The sequence below is a fragment of the Phycodurus eques genome, chromosome 19 (genome assembly GCF_024500275.1).
Source record: "Phycodurus eques isolate BA_2022a chromosome 19, UOR_Pequ_1.1, whole genome shotgun sequence".
Taxonomy (NCBI): domain Eukaryota; kingdom Metazoa; phylum Chordata; class Actinopteri; order Syngnathiformes; family Syngnathidae; genus Phycodurus; species Phycodurus eques.
The window spans coordinates 2,351,218-2,373,416 of record NC_084543.1 but is presented as its reverse complement, the minus strand read 5'-3'; the positions used below and the strand labels follow the sequence as shown (position 1 = coordinate 2,373,416).

At 42.1% G+C, this 22,199-nt stretch overlaps 1 protein-coding gene across 6 annotated transcripts in view; it reads left to right on the top strand.

Annotated features, from left to right (window-relative positions):
• The window catches only part of LOC133417587 (C-terminal-binding protein 2), a 72,216-nt gene that overhangs the window by 41,955 nt on the left and 8,062 nt on the right, over positions 1-22,199 (top strand). For 3 of the 6 annotated variants that reach the window (XM_061705413.1, XM_061705416.1, XM_061705414.1), the window contains 4 exons: positions 13,716-13,870; positions 17,020-17,164; positions 18,171-18,377; positions 20,501-20,715. In XM_061705413.1, the coding sequence (XP_061561397.1) occupies positions 13,716-13,870; positions 17,020-17,164; positions 18,171-18,377; positions 20,501-20,715 (722 nt within the window). Of the gene's footprint in view, positions 1-102; positions 196-8,327; positions 8,698-13,715; positions 13,871-17,019; positions 17,165-18,170; positions 18,378-20,500; positions 20,716-21,797; positions 21,970-22,199 lie in introns of those variants that run through there. The other 3 variants (XM_061705415.1, XM_061705417.1, XM_061705418.1) reach the window with 3 other exon arrangements.

The following is a 22,199-nucleotide window of genomic DNA, read 5'->3' as shown; positions in this document are numbered from 1 at the left end:
TATATAAAGTATGGGGTGGTGGGAGGGTTCTCCGCCGGCGCGCTGTCTTGGTTGGCTAAGCCGCGTTAATAATGGCATTAAACGCTTGAGTCCAGCTTAGTCTCAACAGTTCCCTTCTTCCCATCCAAAGTAGGGAGAAGCGCGCCTTGGCCATGGAGTTGTCCGTCGGCGGCGGCCCGCAGAGCAGCGGCGCAGGTGGGTAGCTTCCACGTCACGTGACGTCAGCTAAACATTTAATTGGCTTAACGGAGAAGGTGAATGGGGTGTCGTCACGTGGTTTCCTTGAGGAGATAATCTGTTGAGGATCTTTTTTTAGCTGGAGTATTTGCGGATGTGCGTGGTGTGTTTGGGAGGCGGGAACGTTTGTGCCTTGTAGCCATAAGGGAAATATCAACCGACGACTTTTTGACATCGCGCCCAGGTGTTTTATTCAGAACTTCCTGGGACATTTGTCAAAACATGGCAGATCCTTTAAGGGAAAAAAAATGTCTGGAATCCGTCAATGTTGCCTGTGACAGTTACGTAACCCAGCATAAAAGTACCGGGGGCTGGGGGTGGTCTGCCTCACAGTTCTGAGGTCAGGGGTTCAAATCCGGACTCTGGCCTTCCTGTGTGGAGTTTGCATGTTCCCTTCCCAAAAGATTTGGCAGGTACTGTCATTTCACACTTGAAGGGTGGTCAACTCTTTGTATACGAGTTCTCCATAAAATTGATTCTCCTGCACACGGATACTCGGGAACAACCAGATGTCACGTTCTTTTTCGCAGCAGCAGCAGCAGGGAAGTGTTTGTGTCCGTCCAAGCTGAGGGCAGGACGTCAGGGAACGGGACCTTAAACGTCCTCTCTTCCCTATGTGTCTTGTGTTGCGCTTCGGCAAAACGTTGGCTTTGACTGCTGACTTCAAGCATCTTGTAAAGCGAGTTGCACGCATACTCACAATCGAGCCAAATCAAAACATTTTGCTTCCTTTGTGATGAAAGACAGCAATGTCGCTGGAAAATTATCCTGAGCAATTATCCTTATGTATGGGGTGTGTTAACAGGGCTTTTCCCTCCCTGCTCGGAAAGCAGTTGAGGCCCATAATCATAAACGTTAAACCTGTTCAATATTTACGCTTCCCTGAAGATCACAGAGTCTTCAATTTCGGAGACATGTCTGAATCCCAGTGTGGAGGCGTCTTTATGTGTTGGGCCAAAGACTCCCCCTCAATCTTCTGTATACTGTAAATGACATCCGATCACCAACACCATATTTCAGAAGCTGGCAAATGTTGCACAACCCCGCGCTACTTACCCCCTTTTTCTTGATTGGGACAGAAATACGGCCTTGATAGCAGGCTGCGCCAAAGATTGTCACATTACACAAAAAACAAGCCTTTTACGACGGATCCCTCCCCCGGAGCATTGCTCTGTTCGCAGGGGGATTAACGACTTTGGCGATGCTGGCCAACCCTGCTCAGCAAATGAGGAACAGCTTTACTACCCCTGCTTGTGACAGTTTAGTAGTTGTGTTGCTGTGTGTGCTTGGTGGCAGCTGACCTCTGTGCTGGGTCACAACTTGTCCAAAAATTTAGATTTTAGACATGTCACAAAAAAAAAATGCAGATTTTTCATAATATTACTGAATTTTTCATGTCATTTTTATTTTGTATTTTTCATCGGATATTTGTGTTTTTTATCCGGTATTTGGGTATATTTAATCAAATATTTTTCCTTCTAATAGTTGGGGATTTTTGTGAATTGCAAAACCAAGCAAAAACAATCTACCAAGTCCCGATTTTCTCTCCGCTCCGATGTCAGCACACTCGCGACTGACAACGAAGCGCTCTAAAGTGTCGGCGCACTATCCGAACGGAAGATGCATTTTCAGAGTGGGGGGCATAGCTAGCTCACTATCTGCGTGCCGCAATTGCGCTAGATAACCACTGTTGTGAACGAAGGCGCTCAAGTTTTTATATAATTAGCGAGAGGGGGCCCAATTGCGTCACTGGGGCCTGTTTTAGCCACGCCCCAAAAATCAGGAAAACTTAAGTGGTGAAAAAACATTTAACATTATAACTCCACAGTTGAGTTCTACATATTTCTCAGTCTTTGCGCGCGTGTCCTCAAACATGTATCATGTATTTAGAACCCATATCTCTGAACTTTCTTTATAGGGATAGCCCAGCATTACATTTTGCCCCAGGTTTCTACAAATAGGCACAGAAATCCTTAACGATCAATTCTTAACGTAACGTCGCGGTGCCGCAACATCCTCTCCCTCCCCAATTATCTGCCGCCATTTCACATTATCGCTGTGCTTGTCAAATGGCAACAGCTGCAAAAACAGACAACCACCTCTGCACACCTCCTCCATCCTTTTTCCTTTTTTTTTTTGAGTGTCTCTCCCTCCCCCTCGCTCTCTTTCTTCCTTTCTTACACTCAGTTGTGGGCAGGTCACCCTGAATTATTCATCAGTGTGAAATGAAAAAGCTCATGGATATTGAATATCCTCTCTGAAGTGTTGGCCAACCTTGTGTGTTTTATTCACAACACCGCTCTCTTTCTCTCCGTGTGAATTAATAGAAGAAAAAAAAAAGTGTAAAGAGTGGTGTATCTGACTGCCGGGCTGTTTCAAAGATCTACCGATCGCTTTACCTGGTACACATATTTACCTTTGTCCCCTGGCCAGTGAGTGGGGGTGGGGGAAATGGAGAGGAAGATGAAAAGCTGCAGATGAAAGGGAAAAAAACAGTAGCGCTGTCATATTTTTTGGGGAAAACAACGAGCCACTAGCTGGGTAGCTTTGACGCACCGTATTACTTCCTGGTTGCGCGGCCCTTGTCGTAGCCCCCTCCCTCTTATTTTACCTGTTGTCTTTATGTCCCGCGGTTTGATCTGCAGGAAAATCAATGCTACACGTCGCCATCAAACACAGCAGGGGACTCTCGGAGCAGGTCCCGTGTGAAATGTTATCATCTCGTATCAACCTGATCATTATGTCAACGACGAGCACACCAGAATCAGAATTTTATTGTATTTTTCAGCAATCAAGTTGTATTTTTTTCAAGGGAAAAGTCTATTTTATGAGACTTAGTCTGATTTTTAGGGGGACGGAAGGCAAATCTCGTCTATGCTTTTTTTTCCAAGCAAAAAGATTAGAATTTTACAAGAATTCAATTTTTATAAAGAAAAAATATTTTCTCCCAAGAAGGTAGTATTTCTTTGGGGATAAAATGTTGGAATGTCATAAGACTAACATGTGCTTTAAAAAAGAATAAAATGGCGAATCTCGAGAAAAAAGTCCTCTTTTTTAAGTATAAATATAATTTTTAGAGAACAAATGTGTACTCTTATGAGAATACTCCCTTTTTATCGAAACAAACATAAAGCTAAAAAAAAGTGCATGTTTTCAATTAAAAAAATCTATATTTTTTGTTGTCTTTTCTTTCAGAAGAAAAGTGTATTTTTCAAGAAAAATCTATTTTTTTGAGGAAAAAAGTTTTTTTTTTTTTTTGGAAGATTTTTATGTCGTGTTATTACGAGGAAAATCTCCAGAAGGACCTTTGCATTAATTGCTAAACATCCAAAGAACGGCGACAGGGACTGCCAGTATTGTCTTAGGAATTCTCACTATCTTTGGGATGATTGCACTTTTGGATACGCGAGAGCACGTGACGACCACGCACGCGGGTGTCAGGTGTCTCGGGAGGCATGTTGTGTGACCCAAAAACTGCAGCTGCATAATATTTTAGATGGGAAGACGTGTGAAATATCATCTGTCAAGATGGACGCCTTTTAGGAGATCAGATTCAAATCCTGCTGGAGCACAGCTGGGCGGCGGTTTCCCCGGTTTAATAGCCGTGTGACAGCATAGGGAGGGCGGGGGTGACTGGACGCATTGTGCGCATGTATGTGTGCGTTTTATTTGCTGGTGTAATCGGGGGGCCAGACGTCTGCCTGGCCAGATGGCTCCTGTCACTGCAAAGGAGGGCCTTGGGTCCTAAAAGGGTGCCAGAATGACCCCCTTCCTCACAGTCCCCACATCTGGAGGCCACCTGCAGCCGACAGTACGACGTGGACGCAGTGGCGGGGGCGGGCGTGTCCCTCATGGCTCCTGTTTCCGCAACTTCCGCGATTGTTGGGGGAAAATATTGTTTTAGTTTATGAGCTCGAGAGATTTTGAAAGCACTTTTTGAGTGCATCCCGAGGCCACAGGGGAGGGGGGTCGGCCATTTGACGGAATGGAATGGAAATGCCATTCATCTCTTCCAGCCTCCCCTAAACAGTAAACATTTTTGTAATGTGTTTTTTTTTCCCATATAGAAAGAACATACACGTATTCTGATTATTTTGTGAGAAAAAAGTATGTATGTTTAAGAACAAAACTTACAACCTTATAAGAATAGTCATACTTTGTGTTTTTTTTTTTTTAAATGTAGTTGAATTTTTTTCCAATTAAAAGTCCTAATCTTTTAAGAATTAAGTGAAAAAAAAAGACCGATTTTTCTTGAGCAACAGAATCTAATATATTGAGAATAAAATTAAGATTTTTTAAAAAAACAATGTGATATTTTTTGGGGGGGATAAAAAAATCATAATCTCATGAGAATAAAGTTGTATTTTTTTGCAAGGAAAAAAAGTAGTCATCTATGATGTTAAAGTAAAGTGATTTGGGAGGTGATTTCTGAGAAGAAATTCATAACATGGTGAGGATAAAATAGTATTTTTTTCCTAGAAAATAAGCTCTAAGTAAGTACGTTTTGTTCACTGTAGTCATTTTAATCAGTAGTTTGTATTCGTCTTTTCTGTACTGTTTTCCTCCTCGGTCCCTCATTGGTTGGTTTGATGAGAAAGCAAAGCGGCCCTGTTGACTCAGGCTTGTTATCTGGACCTCTGCGGAGGTGGCGGTGTTAGGGGTGCGGGCGGGGGCGGCAGCAGGTGCCTCACACTGGATAAGACCCCTTGGCCTCCTGTGTAAATACCAGGAAATAAATGAGAAACCAGGTCAGGTCTCGGTGTAGGCCGCCGAAGAGCCGGTCGTCCTCTCGCACTTGCTTTCTTCAAATCTCTTTAAGTGCCTTAAGCGGATTTAAGCAGGCCCTGCGCCTGCGCTTCGCCTGCCAACTTTGGGCGGTTGCAAAAAAAGGGCGCTTACAGTATAATTAGCCAAGGTTAAAGAATAGGGCGCGCTCCCCACGGGAAAATCCTTGCACGGGGCACTAAAACAAGACTCGGACAATTTGTCGATGCCTCAGCTGATTCGGCTCAGGATCACAACAAATGGATGACTTGTTGACGTCCTCAAAGCATACGGCTGGATTTATTTCCAAGAAAGGGCGGACGGCGGGAATTTACAGTAAACGTACGCTTGGGCGACATGTCAGAATTTCCCCATCTGGCCACCATTAGCCCCAACCACCAACGATTTGCTGAGGGTGGTGGGGGTTTGCGCTCAGATACTTTGTACTGGCATCCATCACAACTACATGCTAATAAAAGTGTGGCTTCATAAAAAAAACAAAAAAAAACGGAAGAAGCATATTTTGGGGGGGGGAGTCCTAATCTTTTAAATATTTAAGACTTAAAATTCCTGTTCTTTTTTTTTGAAAGTCTTTTTTTTTAATGTAATGTCGTGAGAATATAATTCTATTTTTTCATGAAAGAAAAGGTTTTTCATGCGAAAAATTTGTCATCACATGTAAATTATTTAACAAAAAAAAGAAAAATTAAGAAAAAGACTCATTTTATGAGAATTGTTAAATTTGTCATTTCTTTTAGGAAAAAAGGCTTTTTGTCAAGAAAAAAATTGTAGCATATTTTTTTCGAGAAATGGTTTTAATTTTCACATCAAAATTTGTGAATTCCTATTTTCTTCAAGAAAAGTCATAATCTTATGAGAATAAAGTTTTTGAGAATTAAGTATTTTTTTCCTATTTGCTTCAACAAAAAGTCATAATCTTATGAGAATAAAGTTTTAGAGGCAAATTTTTTGGAGAATGAAGTTGAAATAATTTCTCATGAAATTTGTCATCTTTTTTTGGAATAAAGTCAGAATTTTTCGAGACAAAAAACAAATACGCACTAATAATACAATTGTATTTTTTGGGCGGGAAAAGGTTCTCATGACAATTTATTTGTCTTTAAAAAGTAAGAAACAGTCACGTTTTGAGAATAAAGTCTTAATTTTTTCAAGTAAAAAACATTTTTTTGCACTAGATTAGAATTTCATGAGAAATGAAGGGTTTTATTTTTTTCCCAAGGAAGAAGTTATAATCGTTGGTCAATTGGTTGCCAGGTGAAATTTTCGAGGGATGAAAATAGATACATTTTTATAATTTATACATCATAGCTTTCTAAAAATCTTAAGTTTTTCAATAATTTCTTATTTGATATGTATATTCATATGAATAGTACATATCTATTCATATTTGTATTCATATATTCATTTTGATATTCATATCATTTACATTCATTTTCACACACACACACACACACACACAAACAGTGTGTGACAGGAAGTGGAATCTGCCAACTTCGCTCCTCACATAAACACACACGGAGCATACGCACATTCACGCACGATCAAAATAGTGCGTCCCACCTTTTCCACTTTACCGTCACTGATAACGACTTTTGCCGTGGAATCACAGCGGCCTCTATGTTGTTGTTGTTTTTTCCCCCTATCTTTAATTTTCTCCCTGGCAACATTGTTATTCCAAACAGACTGCTTTTGCCCACTCGCATTCGTTGGGCGCAGCAATCGGTCAATCGTCCGCCATCTTTACCTCCCCTAGGGAACTATTGAACTGCTGCAAAATAAAAACACATTGCAAAAATGTACTGAGGCAATGTCGTGGTCGCGGTGCTCTTGTTGCTCTGTAAACAAACACGGTGCAGCTCAGCCACTGGCTAGCAGGCACTGTGACTACTGTGATTAGTGACTGCTCAAAGTGCTACTGTTGCATTTATCTGCATCGTTGTCTCACAAGTAAACCAAATGTTGTTGATGCACTTTCGTAAAAAGAGAATATTTAGCGGTCAATTCATTTTAAACGTCATTAATTCTGTTCCTGTTTACTCTAAAGAGGTTTTGCATTTGATTCGCAAAGTGTACCCAATGCAAACTGAACCATGACCTGAAAAAGGAGGAACATACTGATTCGATACGATTATTGGCGTACCATAACATCCTGAGTGGATTAGCGTAAAGTCACTGTGACTCCAGAGGCTGCCTGCAAATCTTTCAAATATTTTTAATTTGATTTCCCCAAATGAAGGCCTTTATTTTCATTTACAATGTAAACAAAAAGGGTTTGGAATGAGTAAAGACCCTGTAAAGTGAATTTGAAAGATTTGTTTCGAATTGGTGAAAATGTGCAAAGACTGTGAACTCGGTAGTACTGAATTGCAGAGATATTGTTAAACCGTTTTTTTTAATTTCAGTTGTCATGATTTTTTTGGGGGGTTTGGCATGGCTAAAACGGCGGCGTGTGACGCACTTGTGCTAATGGCCTAAGTCGAGGCATCAGCGGTTATACGGCACAATTGCATCTTCCCTGCGGATAGTCTACTGGCGTGGCCGCTTTAGAGCGCCTCGTTGTCGGCCATCAGTGCGCGCACGACACGTGGAGGGAGGAAAACATTTTAAAAGTCTGACTTGACACCCAGCGTGGGAGCGTGTTTTTGGTCTGGTGTGGCCACTTTAGAGCGCCTCGTTGTCGTGGTGTGGAAATTCCAGCCACCTGAGGATCCAAGTGGATATATTTTTGCGGTTCAAATGTGGAGTTATGGCTAGGCATAAGAAAATATACTAGATGAACTCGTATCCATTTTTCCTGTTATTAGCAGTGGTTCTTGATTGACAGTTGAGCGGGGCGTGGTTTCAACACGTTCAGCGGACACGCCCACTGTGTTTGAGCGCAAAGAGAACGACTTCATTTTTCACAATTTGTAAGTTTCATTTTATATTGTTGGAGACTTTTTTGGAATCATTAAAATCTGCCATCATTAACAACACTCTTCTCTGCAATGTGTCAAATTTACAAGACATTTCTTTTCACTTTACAGCGACTGTAGTGTAAAATGGTAAATTTGGTCTAAAAAAAAAATCAAAAAGTCCTAAAAAGCTTTGAATTCGACTTCCTTCGGTCAGCAGATTCCTTTTGCTTATTATGCCACTTTTGTAGCTTTGGAAATAGGAAGAAAAAAACAAGCAGGAGAGGACCAAACCAAATAATCGGGAGGGAGAGGGGTGTGCGCGTGAGGGGAGGGGTGGGACCAGTCCAGATCCGGAATAAAACATACCCCGAAAAAGCGTCTAGGAGAAGAAGAAGGAGGAAAAGGAGGGGAAATAGTAGCAGGAGGGAGGGAGGGAGGGAGGGATTTTGCTGGCGGAGCGCGTCCAGACCCGATGTGGCGGCCAGCGATGAATAGACGGTGCGCCGCCGCGGCCGCCTGAGGAGGAAGCAGCCATTCCGAGATTTTTCAAAGGGCAAAAATTGCATCGTCTGTCTTCAAGCTGACATCGTGGCAAAGATGATGTGGCCGCGATCTGAGTGATCCCCCCAGACGGAGGGGGGTTTGTCTTTTGGATTATTGGTTTTCCACTTTTTGGGGGGTATTTCCCCCACCCCCCCTACCCTCAACAGTGATTTTTCTCCCCCCGCCATGCGACGTTTATAAACACGAGGAAGAATGTGGCGGCAACATTTTCCAGGCAAGCGGCATGTTTCCTGCTTTCTTTTCTGGATGTCTAATAAAGTCTGGCATGTGCGATGGAAGGGGGAGTAGGTTGGTGGTGTGCGGCGGGGGGTGGGGGGTATTCTGGGTCACCGTGTTGTCATCCCCACTCGCTAACACTTAGCACTCACTTCATGGCTAGTAACTTGGCGGGATAGAGGTGCGCGGAGGCTGTTGACATTAGCTTTTGTTCCACATGCGCTCAATTTCTTAGCGGCGGCCAGCCGGGTGGGGCACCGCGTGGGACAAGCGGCCTTTGTGTACGACTTTTTTGGGGGTGGTGACTGCCAACAAAGGACGCTTACTCACCAACACACACACACACACACACACACACACACTCCCAAAAACCACATGCGGTGACCTCTCGCTGCCACCGCCTGACGGAGGCTTTTCTCCTTGTAAATGAGTAATTTGCCAGGCTGGAGGTAGAACCTCTGGTGGAATAAAGGCTGAAACATCACTGTGTGTGTGTGTGTGTGTGTGTGTGTGTGTGTGTGTGTGTGTGTGTGTGTGTGTGTGTGTGTGTGTGTGAGAGAGAGAGAGCGTGACCTGAGTTCACATCTGTGTGTTACGCTAAAGCCTCTCGTGCTCACGTACTGTACTGTGCCAGTAGCCAAGAATGTGTGTGTTGTAGCAAGCCGATGTTTTCAAACCAGCATGTCAAGGCCGCTCGTTCAGTGTGAGAAAACTAGCAAAAAGAAAATGCAGAATTCGGTCAACTAAGGCCGGGCGATAAGGGCTCAAAATCTCTGAGTTCTAAAATCTATCTAATCTATCTAGGCTCTAAGATAAAATAAAAATCGATACAAAAAGATGGCGCCAAAGCGCCCCTTTTAAATCTGACAGGGCTCTCGTTGGCATCTTTGAGCCTTTGCGAAAGAGAGCAAAATCAGCGTTTAGGCAATTTTTAGAGCAAATAACAGATGATACATTCTCCCCTAAAAAATCTGCAAATTTGTGAATTTGCAATCGAATCGCAAATAGGCGGGGTAACACTGTAATGTGAAATGAAGTGCTTCCTTTAGGAAAAATGTCTCTTAAGTCCAGGGCGTGCAACAATTATTCCAATAACTCAAATAATTCCATTACAACGAAAGTAGAAGCAAAATCTCTTCCTGGAAGCGTTTCACTGATCATTTTTCCACACGCACCACTCGATGTAAAAAATAAGTTAAGCCAGGAGGAAAGAGTGTAAAAGGCAAAGAATGTCCAGAGTTTAGGATCATTTCACACTTCAACAAGAGGATAAAGTGGAACGTGTCTACTGCAAACCAGAACTGGCATACGCAACTACCAGTCGACACGAGTACATAAACATCGTTAGCTAATTTAGTGTAGCTTACCACCGCTAGTTAGAGCGTGTTGTAATGCCCCCACAAATAGTCAAGGAACGGAACGGAACTCCATTTTGAACGGAGGCCTCCAACATCAACTAAAACCGATTTTGTAAGGTACTAGTTGGTGACTTCGGCCAACCTGCAACCCGAACCCAACCGATGTTTCTTGCTCGTCGCCAACCCCTCTTTTGCCGTTCTTCCCGTGATGTTAGCAGTTCCTGTTTCAGCTCGGCGTGGTCGGTCGCCATCCGCCAACCCCGTTAGCCGGTGGCGACCACCTCCGATCAGCAGCTTGCGGTTGCTAAGTAACCGTCAGCAGCAGATGACAATAATACGACGGAGAGCTTGTCTGCTCGTAAATGTGTTTTCCCTCTCCCCTCCTGGCTCTCCTCCGCCCGCCAACCCGCCCCCCTCACAGCGGTAGGAAAAGGCTGGCCACGTAATGGAAATGTTGGCCGCATGTGCTGGTGCGTCGGGCTGCCAGACTCTGACTAAGTGTTGCTGGCTCCACCGAGGGCAGCAGCGGCAGCGGCAATACTCTGACTTAGCTTTCATGCTTACGTATTTGTCTACCGGAGGAGTAGCATCGAACTGAGGCAAGTCTCGTGACGCTTGACCTTTTAGCCCCTCGTGCGCTAGCGGCGATTCCGTAATTCGTGACTCATGCGCTTCGGCGGTTGTCAACTGGAAACTGCGTTACCGTGGAAAGTAAATGACCAGGAATGTAGTGAAAGTTTAGACCGTTTCAATAAGCACAAATAGCATGTCACGCACACACTTTGTTTGTCCCAACGAACAATAATTATTCAAACAGTGCTATTTTTCTTTAAAAAAAAAAAAACAGACATTGGGGTATTTTGGGGGAGCTTGAACAAATTAATGGCATTTCAGTTCTTTTCAATGGGGACAATTTATTTCATATACAAGTTGATTCAGTTACAAGCTTTGTCACATAACAAATTCATCTCGTAAGTCAAGTTAGCGCCGTACTTACTTAGTCTAATGCCCTCATGTGGGAAAGGAGAGCCACAGTCGCAGATGGACTTTTCAGCACGGGAGAACATTCACTGGAGCCGCTGTTGTCCACAGCTCGCGCACAGACACTCACACGCAGGCCCGCTCTTTAAAGGCGCAGACACGACAGTACTCATGCAGTATTTTGCTTTACGTTTTATGCTGTTTACAATGTGTTTAAAGTCTATGGAAGTGGTAAAACTATTTAAACGTGTTTTTATATGAGCTATTTCGGATGGTTCTGGAACGTATCCCTCACGTTTAACGGGAGTTCACTGTATGTGCGTTTTTCAGCGCGTGCTTTTAGCTATGTTCTGTCGGTAATTGAATGGAGAATCGGCGAAAGTTCACCTTCCTTGTTAAAAACCCGACCTTATAAAGCTCATTTCCATTAGTCATTAGCTGCACGTTTCTACGGTTGTGTTCGTGGTTCATGTGCATTGCGGTCCCTTGGCAGGCGCCGCTGCGACAGCTGCTGGCTTCTTCTGTGAACATGCACGCCTCCTAACACGCGCGCGCGCGCACACACAGTGGTGAGGCAACTGTTGAGTAACAAGCGCAGCCAGCGGGAACACAAGAGGGAAAACGAGAGTCCCTATCAACGTTGCGAAGACATTAAGTGAATTCAGTGTGTTGTGTGTGCTGTTGTTTTTACCCGTGGTTGTGTATCTCACCTTCAGCGCTATCACAGCCTCCCCGCGGTGAACGTGCCCAGCGGCCCCCCCACGCACTTTTATTTCTCAACGTTGCGACAGAGCGACGAAGAAAGCGTTCAGCGGTTCACGGCGGCTGAGAGCTTGTAAAAATGTCTTTTGGATATTTATTGGCTTCTTTGATGCGATTTGGCCGCGGCAGAATTGGATGCATGCGGTGACAGCACACTTATAAAGTAAACACGCTTAAAGAACCGAAGCGTCGTAAATAAATGTGTGCGGCATACAGGCCCGAAGGTTCCGGTTCCGTGTGGATGCCCTCCGGTGGTCCGCAGGTGCAGGTGCCGTTCCCCTCAAGCTTGTCGGATGTCCGTTTTCTGTTCACCAGTCAACAGACTGAGGTGTGACTTGCACCGACGATTTTGCACCGTTATCTCCTCTTGTAAACAAGACTACATCGGGACTTAGACTTTAAGGACTCGAGACCAAGCCAAGACGAAGACCTCGAGGAGCCAAGTACAAATCAAGAACGGAGATTCCAAGGGGTTGAGACCAACTCAAGAGAAAGTCCGTCAAAACTTAGGCCAGCTCATACCGCGTCTTAAGTTTTGGTACGGGGATCTCACGTGATTTTGGTGAATCTGATCGGTCGGTCAGTCTACATGAAGGCAGATAGACACGCGAGGTGCTCGCACGTGTGTGGCGGACAACAGATTTATTTCAACAGTGCGCGACATCCAACCCTCTTCATCGTTGTAGAAATCAAGTCAGTGAATGCCTTATTATTATCATCATCAGTATTATATTTTTTAAGTCCACGTACTGGCTGTGCCCCCTCCCGGAGGAACGGGAGGCGAGAAAAGGAGCGACAAACGAGATGGAGAGAAGAGGAAAAGACTGAAAGCCTGCTGCGTGAGTCATGCGTACGCTCAAGGCTGTTACATTCATCGCTGCTAGGTTGTTGTTTTTTTACGCTTTGTCAAGCTCGAGTTATGATTTGGATAAAGTACATGAACCAACTTACAAATTTATTTAATTTGCTGACCAAGAAAACTCGATTTACTTGTGTATCAATTCAATCAATCAATTAATTCCCCGTTGAAATGAATTGAAACTCCTTTCATCTGTCCTGTCTCTCGTCGTTCATCGCTCCGTCTTCACCAGCTGCCGACATTTATATTCGTATTGATGTCAGTCACAGATTGCTCTCCGTGCCTCACCTTTCCCCCGCTGTGTTGACCTCGTACGTGTGTGCGCGCGTGCGCGTGTTTGTCGAGTGACGCGAGGAAGGCACCTGCCGGTCGTCAGCTGGATGCTCGCGACCTGCCGCCAGAAATCAAATAAAAGTGCTTTTAAAGTGGCAGCCAAAGCCAGTTGAGGGATCACCATGACAACGGGCTGAGAGACGACACCTCCGCTCCTGTCCTCCTCCTCTTCATCCCCCTCTCCTCTTCGTCCTCTTCCTCCTCCGCAGTGCTGGACTGCTCGCTTGCCCTCCTTCGTGCCTTCCTTCCTTCCTTCCATCCACGGTCTTCATTTTCTCCTCTTTGTCGCCGATGCGTGTCGTGACATTTAACAGAATCGATATAATGATGAAGTGTCTTTCAGCTGGTCAAATTAGGCGCCTACACCTAATGTCAAAATGTTTAAATTGTACCGATATTTAAATGAATAGCTACAATGAGTGTTTTTGAGCTCGCTAAATCGTGAGCCTCCACGTATTGTCAAAAATGTTTGATTTGTTGCAACATTTAATTATCAAGTGTCTTTGATCTTGCCAAAAAGTGAGCCTATACTTACTGTAGAAAATGTTTAAGTTGGAACAACATTTAATAGAATCAATATAACCATCAAGTGTCTTTGCTGTTGCCAAATAGTGAGCTTTCAATTATTTTCGTTGCACAGAATGGATTATGACGATTGTGGTTAGCCCTACGCCATCCAATACTCCATGTTCACCTTCCTCCCGCTCTCCCTTCGTCGCCCAGGTATCCGGCCCCAAATAATGAACGGGCCCATGCACCCGCGGCCCTTGGTGGCGCTGCTGGACGGGCGCGACTGCACGGTGGAGATGCCCATCCTCAAGGACCTGGCCACCGTCGCCTTCTGCGACGCGCAGTCCACGCAGGAGATTCACGAGAAGGTATCGCCGTCTGTCGTCTTTCGTCTTATTGGTGAAAACTTGAACACATTTAGTCAGGATTGATGTATTTCTGTACTTTCATAATTATACGATTTATCAACATGTTGTTAATGTAGCATTCACAAAAGAAAAAAAAAAGCGCTAATATAGGAGGAAAACAAGTTGTCAGTAATATTCAACAGAAGTGATTATTTTGAGAGAATCAAATTGTAATTTTACAAGAAAAAAGGAATATTTCTTCACTTTCTTTTTCAATATGAGATAAAAGTCAAATTATTTTGTCATTTTGTGTTCATCTTGCCTAACTGACACTTGGAAATGGTACAATAAAGAACGTTTATTGATGTATTTAAAAATAATAAGAAAGACTAACTGATTTATTAAAAATGTAAATGTTAAATATATTATGAGGAATAATTCTCATAATGTTATTAGGACAAAGTCATAAGATTACAATAATAAAGTTCGCTTTTCAAAAAGGAAATTACCAAAACAATGGGTAAACTAGTCACTAAATTACAAGAATGAAGTCATAAAAATGATAACATTAAAGTTGTAAGGTCACAGTCAGTCTTTATGTAGGTAATTATTTATTCCCCAGAGTAAAGTTATATATATATTTTTTCATTAATAGGTTTATGCATAAACATGAGCATAAATGCAAGGCAAACTCGTCATTTAATCTTTTTTTACACTCATGACAATGTGCTTTACTTCTTGTAAAACAAAACAAAATTTTCCCCCTCATTGCGATTTTATTCTTAGTGACCACATTGCGTCGCTATCTTGCGCCTTTATTTGCTCATGTTAAACCTTTTCTTTCTTTCTTTCTTTCATTCTTTCTTTCTTTTTCTTTCTTTCTTCCTTTCTTTCCTTCTTTCGGTCATGCGATTTTTTTGTATAGCAGCTATCTTCCCTGCGTTTGCGTCCGCAGCTCTGAACTGAGCTCTATGAGCCTCGACGTACAGTAGCGCGGTTTTGCTTGAATGTCGTCGGTGGCGATGTTTTAATGGCGCCCGCTGTGCAGCGGGGGCTGCGCTGTAATTACTTTGCCTTTTTTTATTGCCGCAAAAACAATACACGGCCTCCGAGATGGGTGGGTGCTATCTGTTGCTGCATCTTGCAGACAGTGCTACGTGCTTTTTTTTTTTTTTTTTTTTTAATGAAAGTGGGATATATTAAAAACAAAGAAGCCAAGGCAAGCATTTGCATGGAGATCAATTCGATCAAAGACCCGCATACCTTTGTGTTGTTGTTATGCCGTCTTATCAGGGAAAGCATGGCGGTAATGTTCACCTCAGCAGTTTGCCGTAATATGCGGTGATAGCCAGAGGAGGTGCTGGAGATTGAAAGTCTCCAATATATTCGCATGGGACAATACATAAACTCGGCAGTTTTACAGGGTTGCTGATAACGAAGAAATTCACCGGAAAGGTTGGTGAAACCCTAGCACAAGGTCATTACTGTGCTAATCCCTCATCCTTGTGAGAGGAATAAGCCAAATGATACATTTTGTGCTCATCTGCCTCACCTTCAACTCACAAATCGGAACAAAGTTACTTTAAACTGATAAAGCATGTTTTGTTCGGCGATTATGTCATCACACGAGGGCAAACTGTCAACATATTTACAGGTATATGAAGCTCACATCAAGACCTTTCATTTGAGGTGCGACTTGATGTGGTTTGTAACAATTTGATTTTTGAACATTGGACAAAAATTGCAGAAAATTTCAGGTTTTTCAAATTTAACATTGCTAGGACATTATCTTTTAATCTAGACTGTTAGGCTTTGATATGTACAAAGCTCTGAAAACTAAGAACAGATATGGTGACAAACGTTCAAGCATGGATTTAGTCTTCAGAATCAGAATCATCTTTATTTGCCAAGTATGTCCAAAACACACAAGGAATTTGTCTCCGGTAGTTGGAGCCGCTCTAGTACAACAGACAGTCAAATTACAGAACACTTTGGGGACATAAAGACATTTACAAAAAACAATTGTGCAAAAAGATGCAGAGTCCTCTAGCACTTAGAGCAGTTCGAATGACGAATATTGCAATAGTCCGGTGCAATGACCATTGTGCAAAGGGCGCTGAGACTTCAAGGAGTGTATGCGGTTTAAAGTGACGAGTAGTGCGATCATCTGGGACAATGTCTGTTGTGCAAATGTTACAGATACTCCTCAATCAGTGTGCAAATGGAGCAGATGCTACTCTGGCATGAGTGGCCAGTATTTGCAAATAGTGCAGCATGGCGAGACAACTACAGTGAGTGCACGAGTAATACATAATTGGCCCCACAGAAATGTGACAACGAACTCAAGTCAAAAAATTGCCAGCTTGTTGTAATGGAATTATAGGTTAGGTGTTTAAGAAGTTGATCGCAAGAGGGAAGAAGCTGTTGGAATGTCTACTAGTTCTAGTTCTTCTTTACATCATTAAATCAAGGATCTCATCAAATGAGGGCACACTGACAACATATTTACAGATATGGAAAGCCCACATCAAGACCTTTAAGTTGAGGTATGACTTGATATGGTTTGTCCAACTAGATTTTTGTTCATTGGACACAAGTTGAAGAAAATGTCATTGTTTTCCCAGCGACTATCAAATGTTTTGATGCTCATTTGTGAGTTTAGTTGTCAAGCATGTTTTGAAGTCTTCATGCCATCAAATGACGGGGGCAAAAGCGTATTTTTTTGTCATTTAACTAAAACCGTATGTCTTTGCCTGATTTAAGTCTGCTTTCTTAATCCTTTACTGGTTGACGAAACTGGCATCAATGTCGCGGTACTATAATACTTTTATGAACGGGTTTTAGAACACTAAACAATGCAGCAACACAATGTATACAAACAGTATGACAATACTCAAAAGACATATATTCTTTGTCCTCCGTAAAGAACGACGAGTATTACTGCGGCAGACTGACAAGCTGCGACCGTCTCCGTGTATTAAACTGCCCCCAGGTGGCCAAGGCACACTTGCAGAAGGAGCAGCACACAATGTCCATTGAGTTGAAGCAAAAAACAATAGACAGCAGAGCAAACAGAGCTCATCCGCTAATCAGGAGAAAGTTCATTGACGAGACTTGATGAGTGAACCTGAAACGCGCTCATCGCCCCTCCGGTCTTGTTCGGTGGGCAGGTGCTGAACGAGGCGGTGGGGGCCATGATGTACCACACCATCACCCTGACCAGGGAGGACCTGGAGAAGTTCAAAGCGCTGCGCATCATCATCCGCATCGGCAGCGGATACGACAACATCGACATTAAAGCCGCCGGAGAGCTCGGTACGAATACGCAACGATGCAACTCAAACACTGAAAACAACACTTAAATAACACTGAAGAATACTACATATTTTGGGAAAAATTGATTTACAAATATATATATATATATATATATATATATATAATATTAGTAAAAATGCAAAGTTATTAGAACAAATACAAAAATCTGATGCTAAAAATGTAAAACAATACCAATGATACAAACGTAAAAAATATTACTTGAAAAATAAAAAACATATTAAGGAAAAATATACAAATATTACATAAAACTGCAATGAAATATATAAGAATATAATATATATATATATATATATATATATATATATATATATATATATATGTGTATATATATGTGTATATATATACTACATGTGATAATAATCTATATAAGAAGACGTATTTTATGACAAATATACAAATATCAGGGAAATAAAGATACTTTTTTTTTAGATAGAATATCCAAAGTAAAATACATTTGGGAAAAAATATGAAACTATTAGAAGTACAAAGTATTGGGGAGGTGGAGAAATACTGTGACAAAAGTAGTAGAAATTAATACAAAATATCATACGAATACAAATATACTAAAATGTTGGAAATATTGTATTAGACAAATACAAAAATATTTATTCCAAAATATTGTAAAATAATCCAAATGTTGAAAAATAAATATAGCTATATAATGAGAAATAATAAATACACAAATATTAGACGAAAAATACAAAAATATTAGACAAGTGCAAAGAAAGTACAAAATATTTGACCAACAAATATACATTTCATGAAAAATCCCTCAATATTTTATTACTATGTAAGTGATTATTAGATAAAGCATACAAAATACAAGTTATTATAACAATGTTATGATTTTCTTGAATATTTTAAAATGTAACAAAATTAGACAATGATGAGAAAAAAGTATGCAGATATTAGAATTTGTTTTGCTTCCTGTTTTTCTTGGCATCGTGTCACCGTGCCGCCACTTTGGCGGCGTCCTACGCGGCAGGCATCGCCGTGTGCAACATCCCGTCGGCGGCCGTGGAGGAGACGGCCGACTCCACCCTGTGCCACGTCCTCAACCTCTACCGGCGGAACACCTGGCTCTACCAGGCCCTCCGGGAGGGCACGCGGGTCCAGAGCGTGGAGCAGATCCGCGAGGTGGCGTCCGGCGCCGCGCGCATCCGGGGAGAGACGCTGGGCCTCATCGGGTTCGGTGAGCTCAACTTTGCGCTTGCACTGGTGCCTTGAAATGCCCGTTTCATTCCTAATGTGTTTTGTTAAGAAGAAAAAATATCACTCTATAATATTGTGCTTTGTAAAAAAAAAAAAAACATGCAATAATGACATAAATAGAATGGAAAGAAACCAACCGTTTTTGCTCCCCTTTTTTTTTTTTTTGCTTCAGTACCGACATATGGATATACAGAACCACTTAAAACTCCTCAGTAAGCTGCAGTAATATTAGTCATTCTTCGCAGAGGATAAAAAATATATGCCTGTGAACATTGTTACACTGTCTCCAAGTGTTTCTTTACCACAGTGTGAACTAGCCTTTATTGTAACAACACCGAGCCTGTTTGTTAGCCCATCTATGGAGTTTTCCATTCTAGCATTAAGCTAAACAGACTCATCTGAAGCAAAGCAATATGTTTGTTTTAGATGCACAAGTTTAGTTCGACAGCAACTTTTGAACTTTCAATAATCAGGTTAAAGCCTTTTTGAAGGATTGTAAAAGTAAGGATCATCATAATAATAATCTGTCAAAACTGCTCATTGTCGTCAAGTCAAAGTAAAAAAAAAACGTCCGGACGACAGCTCGGATCTCAAGGCAGCAACTGTATTACTTTTATCACACGTTGTTGTCGTTCCGCTGCCTCGCTCTCCCTTTCCCTCACTTTCTCCCTCGCGTGCGTTTTCATATTCTGTCGGCACGATAAGGCTTACTTCCGTATTTTTCAGTCTGGACGATTATCTGAAGCTTTTCTGTTTTGGCTTCCGCTCGGGCGGGTCGCGGGCGTGCCGGAGCCTATCTCAGCTATCACCAAATATTCCGAAATGATGCCACAACTGTGAATCGAAAGCCAGCCGGAACGTTGGCGACGGAAGCTTGACTCCAGCCGCTCGCACGGACGGCTTTTTACTATCGGCCGCCTCTGAATCTGAGCGTTCTCGACGCGGTACGATCCATCACGGTGGCGTTGCGTCAACATCTCAGTTATCAACAACGCATGAGTCCCTTTGTCATAAGTAAAGAAAGGCGCCTAAATACGCTTGTGACATCACAAAGCAAGCAGCCGCTTCATCCGTCTTCCTCGACGGCGAGCGCATCCGTCATCCGAGGGAGGGAGCGCTCGATTTATCCTCAAGACTCCGACTCTGAGTCACGTTGTCGTGTTAAGAGTCCTTCGCTTCCGGATGAATCCTGTGCTTGGCAGCCATTGATGAAAAAGCAGCACAATGGCAGCAGAGAAGGCTTCGGACGCTGAAGTCGTGCCAGTGGGAAGAACGCTCGATACGAGGGGGATCGCTTCAAATTGCAAGGAGGACGTCATCGCTCCATTTTCTGCACTCATCGAGTCATTTACAGTGGAACCTCCAAATTTTTGTCAAATATTTTTGGAGTATTTTTTATGTGTATATTTTATATTTTTACATGTTTTTTTCTAGTACTTTTTGTATTTTCCTTTCTAATATTTTTGGGGGATCTAAGCCTTTTCTCTTTTTGTCTAATTGTGTATTTTTCATCTAATCACTTTTAAAATTAGATTTTGTCTAATCTTGGTATTTTTGTCAAATAGTTTGGCATTGTTTTTCATATTTTGTATTCTTTTCTAATACTCGGGTGGTTTTGTTTAATATTTGTCTTATTTTTGTATTTTTTGGGGTCATTTCTTTTTCAGCTAGCATTGCTGTATTTTGTTGTCAAATAATTTAGTATTTTTCAGCTAATATTTTATCATTTTCTGTTGAACAAACTTGTATTTATAGGCTAATGTTTGAGTACTTTTTCTTGACTACATTTGTATTTGTGGCTAATCAATGTGTATTTTTTGTTGTACACGTTTGTGTATTTTTATCAATTTTTTCATATATTTTGTTTTTAAAGAAATTCCCTGTAACGCTAATATTTTCCCATGATTTGTCTTCCTTTTTAAAAAAAAATGTTAGATTTGGTGCTGTCCGCGATGATGATGATGATGATGATGATGATGATTTCTACTGTGTCCATATAGAAGACTGCTGCTGTTTTTGGTTGGCCACCCGCTAACTTGCGAAGTGCCTCGCTACCTCGCGCAGCTCACTAACTGTGGCGGTTGCGCTGTGCCGTGTGGTCAGGTCGGTCGGGGCAGGCGGTGGCGGTGCGCGCCAAGGTGTTCGGCTTCAACGTGATCTTCTACGACCCGTACCTGCAGGACGGCCTGGAGCGCTCGCTGGGCGTGCAGCGCGTCTACACGCTGCAGGACCTCCTGTACCAGAGCGACTGCGTCTCCCTGCACTGCAACCTCAACGAGCACAACCACCACCTCATCAACGACTTCACCATCAAGCAGGTAGCCACCCTCCCCTCCCCCATTGTACACTCTGCAGCCAATGCTATTTTCTTAAGCTGCTGCCCCTACATTCCGACGCCGGATAAGCGGAAAGAGCTGGCCGGAGGATTATTTTCTCGTATGTTTCTCACAATATTGTTGGATTTTTGTTCTACTTCTTCGTATATTTTAGATTTTTCGTCAAATCTTGGTCATTTTTCTCTATTCTTTTGTATACGTTTGTAATCTTTGTATATTTTCAATCTAATATTTGTTTAATTTTCTAGTAATTTTATTGTAATATTGTTTTTTTTTAAATTCATATCTTTTTCAGTTGTTTTGTGTATTTTTTGTAATATTTATTTATATTTAATCTATTATTATTTTCTAATACTTTTGTCATAATATAAATAAATACGATATAAAAATAATAATAATTGCTTTCAACTAGTTTATATTTTGATTTTATTGTTTAAGTCCAATATCTTTATATATTACTCTTATATTATTATCAAATTTTTGTCCTAATGTATTTTTTGTAATGTATTTTGTTTTGTTTTTAGTCGTTTGATAATTCTTAGTCTAAGTCATATTTGTGTGATTTTCATTTAATATTTGTATTAATTTTGAATTCAATTTTGCTACAATTCTTTCCATTTTATTTTGTGTCTTTTCTACTATTTTTATTTCTCGTATTTTTGACTTAATATTTTGACTTGTTCTAGTTTTTTTGTCAGAATATTATATTTCTCACATTTTATTTTCTACTGCGCTTTGAGTTAATCCTATAGGCTTTGTTGTCATAGAGTATTTTTGTGTAATATTTGTTTTTTGTCCATTTTTTTTTTTTATTATGGCCTTTGTGTGAATGTGTGCCCGAACGGTTGTTTGTTTCTATGTGCCCTGCGATTGGCTGGCGACCGGTTCAGGGCGTACCCCGCCTCTCGCCCGAAGATGGCTGGGTTGGGCTCCGGCACGCCCGCGACCCGCGTGAGGAGAAAGCGGTACAGAAGATGGATGGCTGGATGGATGGATGGATGGATGGATGGTCTTTGTGTATTTGTATCCATCCATCCATTTTCAACAGCGCTTCTCCCGGTCAGGGTCGCGGGGCGCCGGAGCCTATCCCAGCTGACTTCGTGCGAAAGGCGGACAACGCCCCGAACCGGTCGCCAGTCAGTCGCAGGGCACCTATAGACACGGACGACCGTTCGCACTCACATTCACACCGTCACTGAGTCGGAACTGAACCCACGCTGGCCGCATCAAAGTCAGGCGAGTGTACCACGACCCCATCAGTGACGCTATCTGTATCTAATATTTATATATTTTGATCGAGATTTTCTCCCCCTAATATTTAAGAAAAAAAAGTATTTTTTTTCCAAATATTTGTGTTTAGCATTTCGCATTCGTTCCGAGTATTTTGGACGCAATGTTGTCGTGTCACGTGGGCCAAATGATGTGAGCAGGGCGCCACCTGCTGCAGCGTCGAGGAACTGCTGCAC